At 38.5% G+C, this 21,225-nt stretch overlaps 1 protein-coding gene across 12 annotated transcripts in view; it reads right to left on the bottom strand.

Moving 5' to 3' along the window:
- NBEA (neurobeachin) overlaps nt 1-21,225 on the bottom strand; it is a 714,827-nt gene that overhangs the window by 26,332 nt on the left and 667,270 nt on the right. For 9 of the 12 annotated variants that reach the window (XM_075592113.1, XM_075592110.1, XM_075592112.1 and 6 more), the window contains 6 exons: nt 20,416-20,583; nt 9,667-9,756; nt 7,850-8,042; nt 6,758-6,829; nt 5,622-5,777; nt 5,047-5,217 (listed from right to left, as the gene is read on the bottom strand). In XM_075592113.1, the coding sequence (XP_075448228.1) occupies nt 5,047-5,217; nt 5,622-5,777; nt 6,758-6,829; nt 7,850-8,042; nt 9,667-9,756; nt 20,416-20,583 (850 nt within the window). The remainder of the gene's footprint in view (nt 1-5,046; nt 5,218-5,621; nt 5,778-6,757; nt 6,830-7,849; nt 8,043-9,666; nt 9,757-20,415; nt 20,584-21,225) is intronic. The other 3 variants (XM_075592121.1, XM_075592115.1, XM_075592111.1) reach the window with 1 other exon arrangement.

Here is a 21,225-nt window from a genome sequence, read left to right on the forward strand (position 1 = left end):
CCCAGGCAAGTGATCGGATACTGGTGGCTGCATCTGTATATGTTAATAGAAATGCAAATTTAGGGCTATACGTCTAGCTGGATAATAGTATAGCAAAATATTTAACTGAAAATAAAACCCATATTGTTTCAAAGCTGCAGACCAATCAATATCCTATATGTGTTTTTTTTTTAAATAAATGCATTCTCTACTATGAGAAAATACTTGTAGCATTTGTTTTTCTTTTTAAAACAACTCTGAAAGACATTTTTAATGTTTTATAATGTTACAAACATTTTTTGTTTCTACAGCAACCATTTACAAACTCACATCCTCTTCTTCTGAAACAGGCTCTGGCACACCCCTTTTTGAGCCCTGCCCTATCTCTAGCAGTGCACCAATTGTATCTAGTGACTGCCTGGTCACATGATCTTCCCCACAGGACTTTGCACCTTTGGTCGTCTTCTGCTGCAGAAAGCCATTTAGTGAACCCCCGAGCAGAATCTTCGCCGATTGATCACAGGAGAAGGGATCGATCAGCAATTTAGCTAATCACTTATCATTGTGTGGATTGTATTGATGCACATATTAAAGGAAGAAAAAATGTAGCAGTTTGGACGGCTGCTTTAACAGGGACTAATTAAGGGTACAAACTTAAGTGAGGGAAATATACTGCCGACATTCTCAAAGTTGCACTGTTTAGGGTTAAGACAAAAAGCAATTCTAAGAGAATCACCATGATGACCATTTTCAAAAGTTCCCACAAACATGCTTGCATTAGGATGAAAAGGGATAGTAAGAGTTGTTAAAGGGGAGGCTTGAGGACAGGTATTGAGCACCCCATGCTCTGGAGTCTCTTGTGAGGCAGCATTTGTGAGTAGTTGACTGTGTGAATTGCGACACAGCAATATGGTGTCTGACTAAGATAAATTGTAAAGGAGGGATCTATTTTCCTTGTAGGTCTATGACCACTATTGCATTTTATATGTCACTGTAATTAGTGATGTAAAAACAACAAAAGAAGAACAAGACTAAAACCTACACAAAGGGGACAGACAAAGACAAAATAATGTTATGTCTTTTTCATATTAGAGAGACTTTTGGCCTGTATCGTTTGTTTAACACATTTTGTATTTTTTGTTTCAATTTGTGATTCAACGTGTGCGTGTGTGTGTACAGGTGTGCCTTATATTGATCATTTGCGCACCTTTATCCTTTTTGTCTAAACCTATCTCTCCCCCCCAGTCACAGATAACATTCCAAGATGCACTGTTTTTAAGTTAAACCTTTCTTGCTTTATCCATTGTAACAACGCCGGAAGAAGAGATCAGTGTAGCTCCCACAAATAAAAGCATTTTATGAGCCACAACACGGTATCGCCTATTAGTTTTTGATTGTTAAGGTCGGCTAACACGGTGTACCATACACGCACACACACGCACACAAACACGCACGCGCACACACACGCACGCGCACACACAGATATAAGGCAAACTTGCATGTTGAAGAGTTCAGGAATGAGACATGTGGGATATACACTGTACTAACAAAATCCTTTCATTTGCTAATTGGATACACTGAAACTTAAATTAATAATTTAATAATTCAATGACTTAAACTCTAAAAAAAAAAAAAAAATAACTCACCGAATCAGACACCTAGCCTAGTTAATTATAACAACCTATCATTTTTTTCTCACGTTCACAATGTTTACCATATAAAATATCTTATCTGCACCTCCAGATGACAGGTTTGGATATCTAATTCTAAGCTTATCAACAGCATCTTTTTTTAAAAAAAATGTAAAAACTGAACCTATTTATTGACAATTTCAATGCCACTTCAGCTGCCCATTTTCTCTCCTTAAACTGCTTTATTGGTCTCTCCCAATGGACCACCTCTCGTACTCTCTGCAATGGACACTCCCTTGACCTGGTTTTCACCCATTAATGCTCAGTCTCAAACTCATCTAACACTCCATTCTCTCTCTCTGATCATCACCTCCTAACCTTTGGCTTCACTCTACCCTCTGCACCCTCCATAACACCTTGTTCCACAAGCACAAACAGAAACTAACATACTCTAGAGACCTCCTCCAATTTTACAACCTCTCCTCTCTCCCATCTCTACCCTTTCCTGCCCTAGCAACTACTCTATATAAAACAGCACACACAAGATTGCTCCTTCCACATACGTCACCCATGAAACTTTTAAGAGATATTCCAAGCCATGTTTTCCCTTAATTTTGTTTAATACAGGATTGAAGCAGGAGGCCTCCGGCGCTGAACCCCATTAATTTCAGCTCCAAGGACTCCCTGCTTCCGAAGATACTTACCTCCGTAGTGGGTGCCGGTAGCCACTCCAGGGTTCACTATATGGCTGCTTTTCAAAAACCCCAGGCTCTGCAGGCCAATAGGAAGCCGTGACGTACGCAGTGCAGCGTCCTATTGGCCCATGTGCCCGGGGCTTTAAACTGCAGAGAGATTCCAGATCCCCCTTCAGAGGTAAGTGCCTCTGAAAGCAAGGGGTCCCTGGAGTTGAAAAATGGGGTTCAGCACCGGAGACCCCCTGCTTCAATCCTGTATTTTAATTTTTTTATTTAAAAAACAAAACAAAAAAACGCTTGGATTGCTCTTTTAAGCCACAACCATGGCACACATTTTACTCGCTGTGTCCAACAACGCACTGCTGAACGTTTCTGGAGGAAATCACGCTTTAAAGCTGATTTCCTCCACTATAAATTCATAATCTCTTCCTATAACATGGCCCTCTCTCTTGCTAAGCAAATTTACTTTCTTTACTAATACTAACTCTGTCCTCTATCCTAAACTCCTATTCACCATCTTTAACTCGCTTCTTTGCACAAAGGTACCTGCACCCCCTTCTCCCTCAGGGCCCAAGACCTTGTTACCCAATTCAAAGATAAATTTGAGTTCACCCGACATGACATCTCTAGGTCAGACTCCATACACACGACTTATCACTCTTTGCACACCTAAATCCACCCTCAGCTAATTTTCAATTGTGACTGAGGATGAGGTCTCCATCTGTCTAATCTCACCCTACAACTTGAATTCTATTCCTCATATCTCCTCTGCTCCGTTCTATGGTACGCTGAGACCCACCCTACACACATTTAAACCTCTCTCTCTAATCTCCGGCACATTTCCATCTTCCTTTAAACATGCACTCATCACTCCCATTCTAAAGAAACTCATGACCCAGCTTCCCTCTTGAACTACCACTTTATCCCTCTTCTCCCCTTTGCCTCCAAGCTACCTGAGTGGCTTGTATACAACCACTTGATTCATTTTATCTCCTTCAACTCCCTGTTTTGATTATTTGCAATCTGGTTTTCGTCCTCTACACGCTACCGACCGAGACAGCACTTACAAAAGTAACAAAAGTTGCCAATGACCTACTCACAGCTAAGGCTAAGGGTCACTTATCTGTGCTAATTATTCAGGATCTCGCTGTTGCCTTCGACACAATTGATCACCCTCTTCTCCTGCAAACACTCCACTGGCCTCAGTGACGCAACCTTATTCTGGTTCACAACCTACCTATCCAACTACTCTTTTAGTGTTTCCTTCTCTGGCGTTTCCTCTTCGCACCCTCTTTATATTGGGGTCCCACAGGGCTCTGTCCTTGGCCCTCTGCACTTTTCACTGTACAACTCTTCCCTTGGTGAACTAATACAATATTTTGGCTTCCAGTATCATTTCTATGCTGATGACATCCACATTTATCTCTCCTCCTATGAATGCTCCCCTTCTCTTTTGTCCCGTGTCACCAACTGTCTCTCTTACCTGAAGATTAATATGTCCAAAAGAGAACTAGTACTCTTTCTCCCTTCCACTACTACTCTTTGATAAAGCGTGGGATACCACGGGAAACGCGTCAGAGTGTTCTTTTTGGCTGTTACTATGCCCTAAAATAAATTTTTGCACCTAGGATATTTTGTGGTTTGCAGTTTGTGGTTTCCAATCTTCAGCAGCAGCAGCAGATGCACCGCCGTTTTCCCTGTACTCTCTTCAATTGTTCCTTGGTAGGAGCACGCAGGACAGGACCAGGATATCCCCAAGGTCAGCAGTGAGTAATCCATTTACTTCATTTATGTGATCAGTCCCACACACGGTCACCTAGACCACCACATAAGACTTACCTATATGGCTAGTGGCATAATCTATGGGAGTGTGTTTAACATTGGACTATCTGGAATCCTGAGTCTTATGAACTGTCCTATGCTATGAAGATGTTTATATTTTTATATCATGATCAAACATTGCCTACTCCTGGTTAGCATCACAAGTGGGAATTAACCCTCCCCTTCCCTTCCACACTACTACCCCTATACCAAAACTCTCCCTCACTGTCAAGAATACCACAATCTCATCAACAACCCAAACCTGCTACCTAGTGGTCCACAAAGCTTTCTCAGTGCTAGTAACAGCATGTATAAGAGCACACTGTCAGCACTGCGCCTCCGAGATCTTGCTTGTTTCCAAAAAGAAATGATGTCACAGTGTCACCAGCTACGTAGAGATTGACTGGAGGTATTGTGACATCATTTCCGGCTGTTTGGAAACAAGCGTGGTCTCAGAGACACACAATGCTGAAAGATCTTCTGCATGCTCTTACTAGCGCCTAGAGAGCTTTGTTGAACAACATTTCGATATTGTCTTCATTGTGGGGATATTTATTCTTTAAATTTGTAACATAATTTTAAACACTTACCTTGGTGTGCTTCCCTTTTTATGACTATTTATGAGGTGGTGCAGTACTCATACAGTTGTTTTAAAAAAGATCTCCTTAGCTCTTGCGGTTTTATTAAGGCTCTTGGGAAATAATATAATGACCATCCGTTTACAAGGCCCCACAAAAATGTTGCATTGAATTTGGACATCATGCGTTTGCTCTGCAGATTTCTTTAATATTTCTCGCAGAAAAACAGAACCCAGACGATAATATTGCAGATGTTCAAATAATTACGCACTCCCTATAACCTACTGTATAAACTAGGCATTAATATTGAAGATACAACTGCACTGACAGCTTGTTACGTACTGTTATTTGGATTGTCGCCTATGATATGGTGTCTTCCACTCCAATACCACAGAAGTAGAGTAGCATCACGAGATCCAGAGACAATGTAGCAGTCACCACCAATGTAGGATTCAGATCTTGCCAGGCAAGTGACTACATCCCAGTGTCCGAATACAATTTGTGTCAATTTTCCTAAGCAAATGAACAAATATTAGTAACCTGTTTTGTGCCAAGGATACAAAAAAAGAAAACCCTGCTGCATCGAAAAATGCATAATTTGGCCAAATCGTAAAAAACAAACAAAAAACATTTGGTAAATTAGGTGCTTAAATTGCCATAAATACGACACCATTCTAGCAGTATATTGCATGCTAATGTATCGCTTTTTTTTGTTTGCTTTTTATTTTTAAAATGAATCCTTAAACATATTTGTTACAACCTTTTTTTTCTAGGACAGGAAGACATATATTTTTATTTTTAACATTGATGGAAATTCTAAACTCGAGTATGAAATGCCTTCAGAAAAATACATATAATGGATCAGGAAACTAATAAGTAACAGGTCCTGGAAGAATCTATTTCAAGTTTAACTTTACCTGTTTCGGTTGAGTAAACCCTGAAGCTTTTGTCCCAGAAGCCACAGATAAGAATGTAGCGGTTATCAGCTGTGACCACAAAACAGTGCGCGTTGATCTGAATGCTCTGATCCACGAGGTCTGTGATCTGTCGCTTGTTAACACCAGAGTTATTGGCTGTTAAGTAAATAGAATAATGTAAACAACTTATTTTGATATAATATCTACATTTATATGGTACAGGCGGTCCTCGGTTATCCAACGCAATCCGTTCTGGGAGTAGCGTTGGATAGTGAAACCGTTGTAGAGTGTGTCCCATGCTAATCAGTGGCGGTGAGTGATGGATAACGCATTCAGGCGTCAAATAACGCATTCCGCCGTCGAAAAACAGCCTGTAGGGTTGCATTGTAAAGCGTTGGATATGACATTCGTTGTAAAGTGAAATGTTGGATAGCGAGGACTACCTGTACAAGCACAGTTTACCAGCTGATGGAAAATTTTAAAGATTTTTTTGTAATACTGCTCATTTATTCAAACACCCAATTTTTATACTTGAACTGTTCTATATGACATGTTAAGTTCACTGAAAATGTATTAACTTAAGTGTACTACCCATTATTGATCATGAAATTTCACTAATCCACATAAATGACCATAAATGGCCATCACCATTTTTAATATATGAGAAGCTGGAGTGCGACCAACCTAATCTGTCCTTATTCAATATGCCGTGAAGCTGCTTCCCCATGCTGGAGAAGATTTTATCCCCTTGTTTTGATTAAAGCAGAACTTTTTTCCAGCATGGGGAATATAACTTCACAGCATTTTGCCCGGAGAGCATAGAGAGACAAAATACAATATGGCAGACAATGCATTACTCGTTACTGGGGAAAGGTTTCAGGTATAATACAAAATAAGAGAGAAAGGGAACTCCTATACTTACAAAAAGATATAGACAACTCTGATACTGCATCACAATCTAGGTCTGCAATGTATAAATTAACTTTTTACAAATGAACCATGGCCAATTATATGTACAGTATTGAATTCAAGGATAGGTGGTGGTGGGGGGGGGGAGATTAAGCAAAATGATTGCATTGACAAAAACCTTTCTATTTTCCCATCTGGTTTTAGATGAATTTGCTTTTCATACATACCAATCAATGAATCCATTTCAATGGGCAGATGATGGGCTTGATCCAAGGAGTAGCCTGGTGCTCCCCGCAGGCCTACATACAAAGTAAATATCAACAGAAATCCTTCTCGTCAGGTATAAGTTTATTACTGTTGATTTAAGAAAACTCTCTAATTAAATACATGATTATAGGTGGAATCCCTTCGATTGTTTTAACGCTGATTCATAAATATCAATAACTACTTCACTAAAGAGCTTTTACACATAATAAATATATTTGATCGGTTATATGCCTCCCTTGGGAAAAAAAAGTACACTGGTAGTCTCTTTGGCAGCATTTTTGCTACCATAATGTTTTAATAATGCATGCGTGTTCCAAAGACCTCCCTACTACCGCTTGGCTTGCTGGCAACAGACATACCAGAGAAAAGGTTTCTCTGTCAAAAAGAGGGCGCACTCTTTTCAGTGCTTGCTTATTTCTGAAAGTACTTGGCTGTTTTGGCACTGGCCACTGTTTCATACCCTATAACAATAGGACTCACTTGTATCACACCACTAGAAAATATTACCGTTATTATAAATTGTCCAGCGGCATATATTCATGAATAATATTGGGATCTGTTGTATTGCATTGAGAATAATGTCACTTGATGTACCTCTACTTTAGATGATTTTTTTTTTTATATGTATTACAAATGGAGAGGTTTTCAAAAACAATTGGTATTCATATGTGTTTATGTCTGATTTGATTTTTAAAGTTTATTTTAATTGTATTTGCAATTATTAATAATAGTTCCATCAATGAGCACATAATAGAAATCACTGAAACAGATGACATACAAAAATAGAATTGGATAGTTTCTGTACAATTTTTCAGTTTAAAAGTTTATTTGAACTTTTCACAATGTTTCTAACCTATTGGTAAGTTCTGAACCCCTCTACACTTTCCCAAAAAGGCAAGTTCCTCATCTCTAGGTGTGATAACAACACAGCAAAAGGCCTAGTTAATTTATGTAGAGTATGTGGAAATGTTTCCAATGAACAATAAAAATGTATTCATTACACAACCATGATTACCTTGCTGAGGAAGAGCCAAGAAAAAGTCTGTACGTACCAACTGTGTTGTGCCATCTATTTACTGCAAATAGCCTGCTGCAAGTCACTGTTACAACTGCAGGTATAGTAAGATGAGGGAGTGTATTGGCTGCAACATGTGTGACTGGTGAATTTGATGGAAATTTCAGCACCATTATAACATCCTGCTGCATCTGATCTTTAAACATGAGTGGGCTCTGTGGAAGGAAACACTGTTGAATAGAAGGAGAGTAGAGCAGAAGGAAACAGAAGGGATAACACCATTAGTGAAAGGGTCTAAGGGAAAACTAGGTTAGTATAACAATGCACAAGGATAACAAGGTTACAAAAATACGAATACTGGTAAAGGGACTACCGAGAACATAACTAGCTGTATGATTAGTTGAGGGGGAAAGGAGAAAGGTCCAATTAGAAATTGGATAGGATGTTTCAATAGTTTACAAAATAAAACATTAAAAGGCTATATAAAGGCAATAGAAGGCTATGTGCAAAGGAAAATAGTACAGTGGAACGAAAATATCTTCTCAGTAGTCTTAAGTATATAATTAATATATTCAGATCCATATTGTGGGACTGTCATCTGGGTTTTTAATGTCAATTTCTATACATTTTCTGTATGGTTCAACGGTCTGATAAAGGTGAAACAGTGACCAAAACATTGGTACTTTGCAATACGTAATACAAGCCATCTTTGATGTTTCTCAAACAAATATTTGGAGTACCTGAAGATATTACTTTTCCCTATACAGTACTGTTTGTAATCAGCTGGTTGAATTATTTCATGATAATCATATCTATAAGATTGTGTTTCATGCATGACCACACACTTTTTCTAATTCTTATTAATCTATCCAGAAACATGATTTCCCACTTTATTGATGGACTGCTTTAGCTACAGGATAAAAGTAGTTTTCAAGGAGTCTATTAAAAAAAAACACCAGCATCACACAGTATGTGGTTGACAAGAGTTTTAAGAATGCTTAAGCACTCAATTTCCTTTCACTCTGCTGGTGTTTAGGAGGGAGGCATCCTCCTGTAAAAGCTAAAAAGCAGAGCCAATAAGTAGGAAGCATATAACCAGCAGGTGACGGATACTTGTACAAACTCTGGGATGTACACAGTCACCGGATCCCACTTTGGGTCTCTACTGCTGCATTGCTTAATCTGTCCCAGTGCATTTGGTTCTAGACCTCAGGCATGTATTACCAACTCACCATTATGTAAACGCCATTGGAGTACCCTTAACATGGCACAATAAGTAATAATATTTTATGTAGGATACCTTTGTTTTTTTTATAGAATCCATGGAAGATTTACAGTTGCTGAAATACTCCTCGCACCATTATCAAGTGTGAAAACCAATAAAGTCTGACATGATTTTTGTTTATTTTTATTGGTCCACAATGAATTTCTAATATAAATGTTAGAGCAAATCACCTAATAATCTTGTATTCCAAGGAGTGTGAGAAAACTGGGTTCTTGCAAATAAACGATCGTGCCTTAATTCATTTTTATTCATTCTTAATTTGTGCTCTGTTCCTCTCTTTTCTATGTCCTCCCATCTCAAGGATTATGAGCCATGGGACTACAGTTCACCATTTGAAGACCTCTCTACAATTAGAAGTCACACAACTTGGGAGCCAGTGATCTATTCTAAGCTATTTAACAAAAATGGATGCTGCAATGCTATGGATCCTGTGGATTTAGTCATACAAATAAAAAAAAAAAAAACAACAACACTAAGCACAATGAAGTCCCTGGAAATGCTATATTAGGAATGGAGAATAGATCCTCCTATCTGAATTAAATGAATTTCCCAACAAGCGGCTCTCTCACCAGGTGCATGGCAGAGCTCCGAGGCGGATGTGGCTCAATAAGCAACTGAGATGGCGTCTGTCCAAAATTCTGTATCTGTGCCTCCATTGCCTGCAGGGAGAGAAGAGTGATTGTCATAATCAATATGCATCAAAGAGATAGGTCAACACACTATTTGACAATGCAAGCACATCCCAAGTCAGCCATGAAAAAAGTCCAGAAAATTTGCCGGGTGCTCTTCTCCCAGGCTGCAGAGTCATCCAAGTGTTAGTATTTTTGTAGACAAGCTTTGCTTTCTCTCAAGCATGCTTCAGTTAACCAACTAACCATTCTTATTACAGGAGCTGGGTTATATGTGAGAATGTTAACCTGTGAAGACATGCAGTTAAACACTAGAGATCTCTCAGCCTCTCACAGAACACACATATACATATTAATACGTGTTTTCAGCACTGTGCATAGAGATACCTTAACAACATTTCCCAGTAAGAGGAAATGTGTGGGTGTCTATTTATGAATAAGAAGAATATTGTTAAGATGATAGTACATGGGAAAACATTGTTTAGTGCTGATCATTAAAGAAGCTGTGTTCTATAACGTTATTAATAATTGGAAAAAAAATACAAGCAAAAAAATAGCTATCGTTTACATTTAACCAATTTCGTGCCAGAAACGTTGGCACTAGTGACAGTCCTGTTTTGCTGCACAAAGACATTGCAGAAGTTTCAAAACACGTTTCCAGGATGTTGAAAACACTCATCTCTTGACACCACGCTCTGAATTACTAGAATCATTGGATTTTAAAAAATGAAATAAAATCCTTTGCTGCCAGAGGCGCTTGCTCAGCATACTAGGTGCCCTTTCAGTGAAGGGGTGCAAGGAGCCGCCTTTGATTTAGAAGAGAAAACATTTGTTGAGGTTGCCTTTAATCAAGGGCTTTATGCTGTTGGTCCTTTAATATGCTGTTGCATTCCAGATATATCTGGAGGAGTATGGAGATATCTAATCATATCTAAGTCTAGGTTTGTTGGGCCTTTACGGAAGTATTATTGGCCCCTGACCTGCCTTTAGATACAAGGCATCCTGGGATACCCCTGTTGACAGATGTGGCATGGTGCAAAATGGATACATTCAAAAAAATGAATTCATTTTACAGGCTCTTTATGATTGAGCCAATGTAGGAATCAAGTTAGGTTTGACTATAAATAAAAAAAATCTAATTACTGTAAGCACTGCTTTTTTGGTCACCTATTTAAAAGTAGCACAGTAGGCAACAGTACAGTTTTAAGACCTAATTAAACATGAACTGCAGAATAAAAGCTCCAGAATAACATTTCAAATTAGTTTTTAAATCCTCTCTCACGTCACATTAAAAGTATTCTACACGGTTTAAACACCTATTAATAATACAAATGTTCAGTATAATTTTTTGCACACGCAGAGCAGGAATATGTCAGTGCTTTTGCAATTAACTGCATGAGTTCTTGTCACAGGTTACTTGTCAGTTCTACACATTCCATGAGGTGCCAGACAGATATAATGGTTTGTAAGAGCTCCTACCCAACCACAAGACCATTCCATCACCCTGGAGAACAACTTTACTAAGAAATTGCTAGTAAAAGGTAGTATCCACTCAAACCATTCACGGCCAGGGATTTGTGCCTTTTTTTAGACAGCAATTATTAGTAATGCACTAACACTAAACTTTAAATTGTTGTTAATTACAGTGAATGGCAGGGTCCATTTCAGAATTATCCTGAAATAAAGCTTTTCCTTTGAATGAACCCTGTAACGCCTAGAAAAGATCATACCCAATGTCAAAAATATATTATGAAACATATTAGCTTCATAAGTGAGATTTCCACATTCCTCTGTATTTTGTCATCAGTTGGAGGGGATAACAGGACTCATGTTGCAGTACGTTTTAATGAAGCATCATTTAAATATCCTACACACAGACGTCCTAATGAAGACATGAACAATCTATCTGCAATTCAGACACAAAAAAACATCCAAGTATGTGACTGCTTAGAGATGTTGTAGATTGTGAAACCTTTTAATGGACCAACATAAGAGTTCTTCATAGATAAAATAATTGTGTACATTTATGAAGAACTGATTTTGGTCCATTATAAAGTATCACACTACATAACAAATCCACACTGCTCCATAACCAATACATCCACTAGAACATAGATTACATATCAGAATTCATCACTTCTATTACTGCAACATAACTTCTATTTTTGCAGTCTACTTCTTTGTATGTATCAGGACTATATTAATGACCAATTATTCTCATGTACTTTTAATGATCACCAGCATATCCAGCATTCTTGTTGTCATTTCTTGAATGTCGGCCAACTATATTTTTGAATGACATTGCTTTACACTACTGTACATGCTCATCCATGACTTCTTCATTGAAGATATACTTTATACCCATGTATATTCACTAGGATTTCAAAATTCCAACTATTACTACTTTGAGATCAAAAAAGATTAGAGCCCCTCGTGTTGACCTCCAGTCTTACTACTGATGCCCCTTCATCCTGTTCAGAACATCAAAAATGAAATCTTTATTGTAGAGGAGGACACCCCAAAATGGTAAAGAGGTGATTATAACACATTGTTTAAATCATAGACCTAGCATGATGCTGTGCCTGGAGTAACAGAGCACTATATATTCTCTAGGGAGACCTACAATATGTTTGAGAAGCTGCGGGTATAAAGACATATCCTGTAATTGCAGAGACATTTGCACTGGAATGTGGCAACTTTTCCTTTCGCAAGGCAAGTGCCTTTTAAAGGAGCGGTTCCACCTAGGATGAAAGTGTACCAAGGGCAGTGGCATGTTTACACACTGAAATGTAGCGGATTCAGACATTGGGGGGGGGGGGGGGAGGGGGGAGGGGAGGGAATAAAAAAGCAGACAGGTACTGTACAAGTACTTTCAAATATTTTTTTAAACTTTACTTTCCCATGGAAAATCGCGGCTTAGTGTGTTTGTTTGTTTGTTTTTTCCGATCGTATCTAATTAGACTTTTTATCAGATCGAAAAATAAATTTGAATTGTTTTTTTTCTTGCTTCATTCACCGTTTGTGTAGTAGTTATGAAGCCATCATTACTCAAACAGATAAACATAAGTAGGTTATATGCTCCAAATCAGTAGACCCAGAGAATACCGATCTTCAGCAACAGGAATCCCGTTACTTTAAGGATAATTTAATCTTTCTAAAAAAGCCCATTACACCAAGTTGTTTAAGAAAATAATAAAAAAAAAATACAAAGGCCTGGATGTTGGGCTGCCACTAATAACATAAGTGCATTGAAAACAATGTGTTCTTTTAAACCTTTTATGCAAGATAGCCACAAAGAAGTGCAGAGCTTAGCATTGCAGAGGGATAGCTTAATGGGTTGTAACTGCATATGTTACAACAAAAACAATGAAATGTGACAGGATTAGGATGTCCTTTTACAGCAAAGCCAATTCCAAATAATATCTAGCATCCAACATAATTGTGGTTTACATATTAGAAAGAGATGCAGGCTTTGCATCAAGTGTTATGTCATGTTTCACCACAGGAGAAGACAGTCACTGCAAAGTTCATTATAAATTACTGCTTTACAACTGCAATATGAGTTGAGATGTCATACTTTTCTCAGCCAGAGATCCCATACTGTCAAAGAGTGTCAATTTTTAATCTGACACAGGGAAGAATATTATCTGTTCCTCTGATCTTCTGATATTTTAATGCCATAATTGCTGTGCTTAGTGCTGAAACCATGATTTCACCTGTCAAGGAAGAATGAATCAATACCCTCAAGCAACTCTGCACATTTTAGTATTCATTTTGGCATGCATGTTTCATTAAACATAATACTAATGCTACCTGCACATATGTGCAAGGGGGAAATTGTTTAATTGACATAAATGTGAGTCAGACAAACTGCATATAGTCTATGCATGGGAGATTTTATACATATATATATATATATATATATATATATATATATATATATATATATATATATATAATATAATATAATATAATATATATATATAATCTCCCATGCATAGACTATATGCAGTTTGTCTGACTCACATTTATGTCAATTAAACAAGATATATATATATATATATATATATATATATATATATATATATATATATATATATAGTCATGGTATGGAGATTTGCACTCACGGTTTAGTTTAGGAGGCAGATGCTTGTCCCATACGTAGCATATAGACGTGTGATAACCAGGGGATCCTGATGACCAAAGAAGACAGCACACTGCAAGGTTGATGTCAAAAAAAGTGTATTGTGGAACACAAGGCCGCCAACGTTTCGGTCCTCACAACGGGACCTTCCTCAGGGCAGTGCCCATTGTGAGGACCGAAACGTTGGCGGCTTTGTGTTCCACAATACACTTTTTTGACATCAACCTTGCAGTGTGCTGTCTTCTTTGGTCATCAGGATCCCCTGGTTACCACACGTCTATATCTATATATATATATATTTATATATATATATCCACGTGGCTCTGTCATAAGACCTCTCCTCTTCTCCCTTTAAACCCCTTCTCTTGGTAAACTAATACTGTACATATAGTTACATAGTAGATGAGGGTGAAAAAGGCATATGTCCATCAAGTTCAACCTATGCTAAATTTAGACGACATACTTTATCCTATATCCCAACTTACAGTATATTGATCCAGAGGAAGGCCAACAAAAAACCCCAGTGTCATATCAACCAATGATATCTCATAAGGGGAAAAATAAATTCCTTCCTTCCTACACTACATTTGGCGTTCAATATAATCTCATCGCTGATTATTACCTAAAACTATTACTACTCCTCCTGGATGTCCCACCTCCACTTTACTTCAAACAAACAAAAGGTGACACTGTGTGCTCATTTGCATGTCATTACCCAGAATCTCTGACTGCAGTGGAAACATTGTATACTTAGAAATAATGGGGAAAGGCAGGGTTGCAGACCAGTCAGACATGTGAATGTGTTCCCAAGTTATATTTTTGTTTGCTGCACTCTGTAGGGTTTTTGTCACTTTTTTTTTTACCTACCATAACTTATATAATGTGTGGTTGGTATCTCAAACACAAACTGTCAAAAATGGAACTGCAACATTGTCCTCCTTCCAAATACCTATACCCTGGTCCGCCCGGGGGGGGGTGGGGGTGGGGCAGTACAACCAGGACTGATGTCCTGGGCCTGGTGAATCAGTGAGTTCGGGCCCCCTGCCGGCCATGGGTCAGTAAAAAAAAAAACAATGACACACTAGCTTTATTGTGGCCTGGTTACAAGAGCCAATCAGTGCCTTCCTCACGGGTGGGGCCTGGCTGAGCAACAATAAGCAACAGTCCAGGTGAGAAAAAATGTGTTTGAATCTTTTTGGCTGTGCACTTGCAGGATCAAACAGGGTGGTGTGTGTTCGTTAGTTCCCCAACCCCGTTTAAACTTCTCTCCCCCTCCCCCCCGCCACCCTCCACAGGCCCTTCTGTGGGCTATTGATGGCACAAGGCCCCACTCCGCGGCCATCAGCAACCCTTCCAAAGCCCCCTGCGGGCCGTCAGCAGCCCCTCCTAGGCCCCACACAAGCCGTCCAAAAGGTCCCATCCGCTGGCCATTGCCAATTCCTCCTTTAACCTCCATGCTCCAGCCCCAAGGGTAATCTCCCCCTGGCTCATAGTCCTATACTCCTTACACCCCAAGGCCCATACCTTCCCCCCGGGGCAATGGCTTAATTCCCCCCCTCGCCCCGGCCTGTACTTTAACCTCCGCCAGGCCCTACTTTTGCCCCCCCCCGGTCCTCGCAGGCCCACACTTTTATCCCCCAGGCCCACCATACCTGACAACGTTTGAGGTAACTTAATAAAAATATTATTAAAATAAGCAGATTGCATTGTAATATAATATTTTTTTTCAGTCTTCCAATAACACAAGAGAATATTTAAGTAAAACTTACATCCTAAAAATGTTTTTTCATGGAAGGTACGCTATGGGTTTGGGGGGCTCCTTACATTTATCCCGGGCTCCAAGACTTATGTTGGCGGCCCTGCCTATACCCGAGTTCTCATTCTCGATTAACAAGTATTCTCCTAATTAGAGTTGTGTGAAATTTTCGCTCAAGTTTGCAAACCAGGCAAAATGTACTTAGAAAAATTCATTTATTTTTTTTGTGAAAATAACAAACTTTACCCAAAAATGTTTCCAAGCATTAAAAGTCAATGTGCAAGATCACCTGGCTCTTTATATACTTGAAAATGAGAGGTCACTCTCAATGTATTACTTCCTGGTAAAACATTTTATAAATAAATATACTCAAAACAGTATAAAACAGGCTTCTTAACCACTTAATGTGATAATGTGAATAAATCAAAGTGAAATAGGAATAATCATACAACAAACGTAAATCAATGAGAACGTGAAACACGTGACGATATAATTTAAAGTGATAATAAAGTGTATATAAGAAAAATGGAATACAAATCGCAGCTCAAAACTAGGGTTGCCAGGTGGCTTCTCCAGAATAGTGGACACAATGGTGAAAGGTGCGATACACTCAAGACACACACACACACCTCTCACGGCTCCATGCTGTTTCCACCTCTTCTTGGCTCCACCACCGGGCTCCTGACAAAACCACTTAATTGGCTGCATTACCTAGCCGCAGCCAATCAGGATGGAGGAAGCTGTCCAGCCCCGTTGCAACAGCCCTGCGCTCTCCCAGATAGGGGAAATTCCGCGCTCCCCCCCCCCCAAGCCGGTCAGGTCACTATGTCCAGGGAGGTAATACCGGACGGACACATACATGTCCAGTATTACCTCAATTTTTTTACTGGATAGTCTGTCCAAATACAGGACAGTCTGGTTCAATAATGGATACCTGGCAACCCTAATCAAAACCCAGAATGAACCCTCCCACTAGTTCAAGAGTTTTCATTGTAATATGGGGAGCGTCGAATTCCAACCGGGAGAAGATAATACAAAGGTAAAAATATCATGTAGTAGTTCAACAAATATGATGTTACAAATTGGTTTTTCAATCAGCCATCATATTTCTTGAACTACTATACAATATTTTTCTCTTTTTATTATCTTTCCCCGGTTGGAATTCTGCGCTCACCATATTATGAAGAAAAATCCCTTTATATTCAGCCAGTTTTACAAGAAGTGGCTAAATTCTGTCGTAAGTGGTGATCTAGTAAAAATGTTGCACCAAAGTGTATTTTTGTCATTTCCGAGCAATGTGAACTTGAAAATGCAAAATTTAAGAGAAATATTGTGAAGAACATTTCTACTCTCAATACCATAAGCAATATGACATTAACCCCAGACATTAACCGCAGTCCTTAAATGTTGCGTCTTGCACTTTAGCAATATTGCTAGAATCTGTAACCCACTTTCACCCACTGTAGCACTCACTAGTCAAAATTATGTCATGTCTTCATAATGTCCAATCAGAATTACTGCAACTGTATCCTAACCAGTATCACATTTCACAGACCCCTGCTTCTTGGCTGCCCTCCCTTTGATAATCCAAACACTAGCTAAAGATATACTCCAGAATCTAATAAAAAAATTGCAGCTATAACACTATGTACAAAGTTCTCCATAACATTGCACCTTAATACATCTCAGACCTTATGTCAAAATACATCCAGATGACCTCTTGTCTCTGCCAGTGACGACCTCGTCTCCCCATCTCATATAAACGTTTCCCACCTCAAAGACTTCTCGCAGGTTGAGCCTTACTTATGGAATTATCACAAAACATCAGACTCTTCGTGATCATTTGGACCTTTTAAAATGCCCATGATAACGCCTTTCTCCTAATTCTCAAAGCATAGCACCCCTACTACTAGACAAGCATCAACACTAGTAACCATTATCTTCCCAACATTCCCTGTGTATCCTCACTATCTACAAGTTCTTTGGAGTTGTGGAAACTTTACCTATTGTACTAGTTCATAGCGTTATTAATCATATTGATCTGATAGTTATGTGAAATATATGGGTGAAGGTAGTGGAACGATTTTTATACACTTGATGTGAGCTGCAATAAGGTTTATAAAGGAACTAAGATTTTGGCATCATTTTCTGCACAGACATTCTTTATGCTTTTTTTTATATATACATCCTTGGGTTTGTCAACATTTACTTAAATCCATTGCAAAATAAGGCTGGAGTGCTATGACTTCAGTTCGTTTTTTTTTTTTTACTCACAGGAACCCCAAAGCTTTTAGGAAGAAAACCAACACAAGGCTTAAGCGAGCCTGGTCTGGTGGCCTCTGGACCTGTCTAGATTGCTCATGTTCAACTTCTGCTTGTCAGTGGCTCAAATAGATCTTGAATAAATCAATGTAACATCATATGAGTAATAACTTAATTACTTTTCACGTCGGTAAACATCTCCCCAAGCCCTATTTAATACATAGGTGATACCTTGAGATAAGGGGTCAGGTTGCCTTTTTCATCTTAAATCATTAAATACTGTGACATTCTCATGCAGTTTTCTGTTGTGGAAAAATATTTATGTACTACAAGAAGATAGATAAACAACCATTCTGTAAGAAAGCTTTAACTCAGCATTGCTTTGGGATTGCTTCTGCATTCTGTGTGCTGGCCCCTAATAGAAGCACTGTTTATATATATTTGCTGTGCTTTTTTGAATGGTGCTTCAATGAAATGTGCAATCCTTACATATACTTTAATTTGCCTTCATAAGCAGTAGCCTTGCTTCATGTGACTTACATTCTGTATTTTAAAATGAGTGACACAAAGTCAAATGGTATGTACATCATTTGGTTGCAAAGGGCACTACATATAATACATTTCATCAGGAAGCTTTCTAATTGTTTTTCAATGCTTTTTATGAAAACAATTGCAACAATGGGGTAGATCTGAGAAGCATAAACTTCATGGTCAGGAGTACCAGCTGGAAATGAACATGCTGCTTTATAAAAGCTACACTTAGTAGATCTACAGACTAACAACGCTGCTCCTTTTTAGAGAGCATACACGTCCTCCTATTATTGGAGATTTCTATCCTGTTTATTATTACAGTAAGTTATAGGGGGGCAGAGCTATTTCATGCTTTGGGTGCAGTGGCAGCTTCTTATTATTGCGGAATCATTCATTTCTAATTGGATATTCATTATCTATTCTATTTTATAATCGAAACAGGTCATAAAAAGCAAATGTAAAACCCCCTAATGCTTTGTACTGTATAACTATGTAATTTCTTCAAACAGCCTCATACTAGTCAAAAAGAAGTTTGAATTTTTGAAGGAAGTAAACCTTTCTGCTGTGCGTTTTTTTAACGACACCATTTATTAATTTTTTTACAGGATAAGAAGTGGAGATTCCCCCGAGTGGAACCATGCTATTTTCATCTTCGAGGACCCCCGCCCCCCAGTTCCAGAGAAAAGATACACTACAGACTGGTGCCAGTGTTTAAACATGATATGTTGCTTCCTATGGGCACACGTGACACGGAAGAGTAAAAACCCAGGTAGTAACATTGGTACTGGTATAAGTATCTCGGGAAAAAAGGGGTCCCAGAAAATAGGTTTAGTTCTGGGCGATCCCCTGGTCCCAATACTGTAAAAAAAAAAAAAAAAAAAAGGTCACTTGGTAGGGGAATAACATCTTAAAAATGGCAATTAAGCTACATATATCCATTTCGGTGGAGAATCGCTTCCACATTACATAAGTTTGCTCCCTATAAACTAGAATAGCAACAAACCCACAGCCTGGCAATGTATAAATTATTACTTGTTTTACATACACCAGATGGCAGATATCTTGGGCAATGGAAGATGGGGAGAATGTCTTCCACATCACAGCAGCACTCATCTAGCAGCTGTTGTACTTTTTGACTTTTCACATTATATTTAAATATTCTACTCTCTTCATTGAATGAAGATTTTGATGATGGTTTTTATAGCCAGAATAAGATGTTAATATAACCAACGAGGAAGAAAGATAAGCCACACAACTTAATATTGTATACAGTGTATATCCAAGACATGATATTGGTCTGTGCTTATTTTAGCCTAAATGAATGCCATTTATTCAAAACACATAACAGAATAACTACTATAAAAGCAATTATATATATATATATATTTACAAAAAAATTACTTGATGTGAAGGCTTTTGAACACTGTTATTACCTTTAGTATATTCTAATATAGCAATGTTAGTTTTAAAAAATAGCAGTGGACTAAGGTGGGGATTCACTAAGTTCCGATTAGGGGTATCTGAGCTTGATCCAGCGTGATCTGCCATCCAAGTCAATGACTGGTAATGCTGGATGGAGCTCTAATTCCCCTTATCGGAGCTTAGCAAATCCCAGCATAAATTCTTCCTTTTTTATTTAAAATATAAATACTTATATTAAAATCACCAAAAAAATGGCTCAGTGATAATATTAAAGGGCGAGTCATTTCATAGGTTGGGTTACATAAGTTAGGTTAACGTTTGGAATGACTACCTTTTCTGGAGCTTGTGAATATTGTATCCCTGTAGCTAACATATCAAGAAAATTAGCAAAACACAAACAAAAAGCTATTTTCACAAAGTTACAGTTCGATCCATTGATAGCAAGGTGGTTTTGCAAAGCTTTGCAATGAACTGTATTGTATTGAAGGTATTTCTGGCACTGAGGGGATATGTTTATCAAATAAAAAGGAACGTGCATTGAACCCGAAAAAAATGATACCACATGCATACATACCTCCCGGAGCACAGTATCAGTGACACCGTCTAAGTTCACAGAGCCTTCATATGTTACATAGTGAAAGACATTTAGTGCGCGCACGGCTTCTGGTCCTCGTTGCTTGTAACCAAAGATAAGATCTATCCACTGATGCAGCTGACATGACACAAACTCACTTTCCAGGGCCTGGAAGGAAAGTTAAAATGAAATATAAATATTCACATACTTACATACTTTCCACAACTAATGAGCCTTATTAAAGCCAATTCCAAGAATGTCTGGTTTTTTACTGCATAGGCTTGGATGTTAGATGTCCTTAGCCCCTTTGATGAGAGAGCAAACTCTATCATTCAGGTGACAAAGCCTCTTAACATACTCTGTTTAGCTATATTGTTGTTGACGGGTGACATTTCCTTTGCTTGGAAATTGTATGGTTATAATTCTCCCTCAGAACAGGATATAAAGAAACATTCTAGCATTTTTATGGCCAAATATATTGTTGCCTTGTTATGGTTATAAGACTGGTAAGGCTCCCCAATATCTTGATGCAGGCAAATCCGTCCTGCTGCAAGGAGGGAGAGAGGGACGGAGGGAGGGAGAGAGGGACGGAGGGAGAGAGGGAGGGAGAGAGAGAGGGAGAGGGGGAGGGAGAGAGAAAGGGAGAGAAACAGATAGATGTGGGACTCAAATTTAAGGGTTAAGGTGATAATATTACACAAACATTTCACTTTTACAGTTCTTTGATATAGGAGAGAAAATCAGATTTAAAAGCGTATATCTGCTACAAACTTGGTGTAGATGTCGGCATGAAGATGCTGCTGTAATGTA

Source organism: Ascaphus truei, chromosome 3 (genome assembly GCF_040206685.1).
Source record: "Ascaphus truei isolate aAscTru1 chromosome 3, aAscTru1.hap1, whole genome shotgun sequence".
Taxonomy (NCBI): domain Eukaryota; kingdom Metazoa; phylum Chordata; class Amphibia; order Anura; family Ascaphidae; genus Ascaphus; species Ascaphus truei.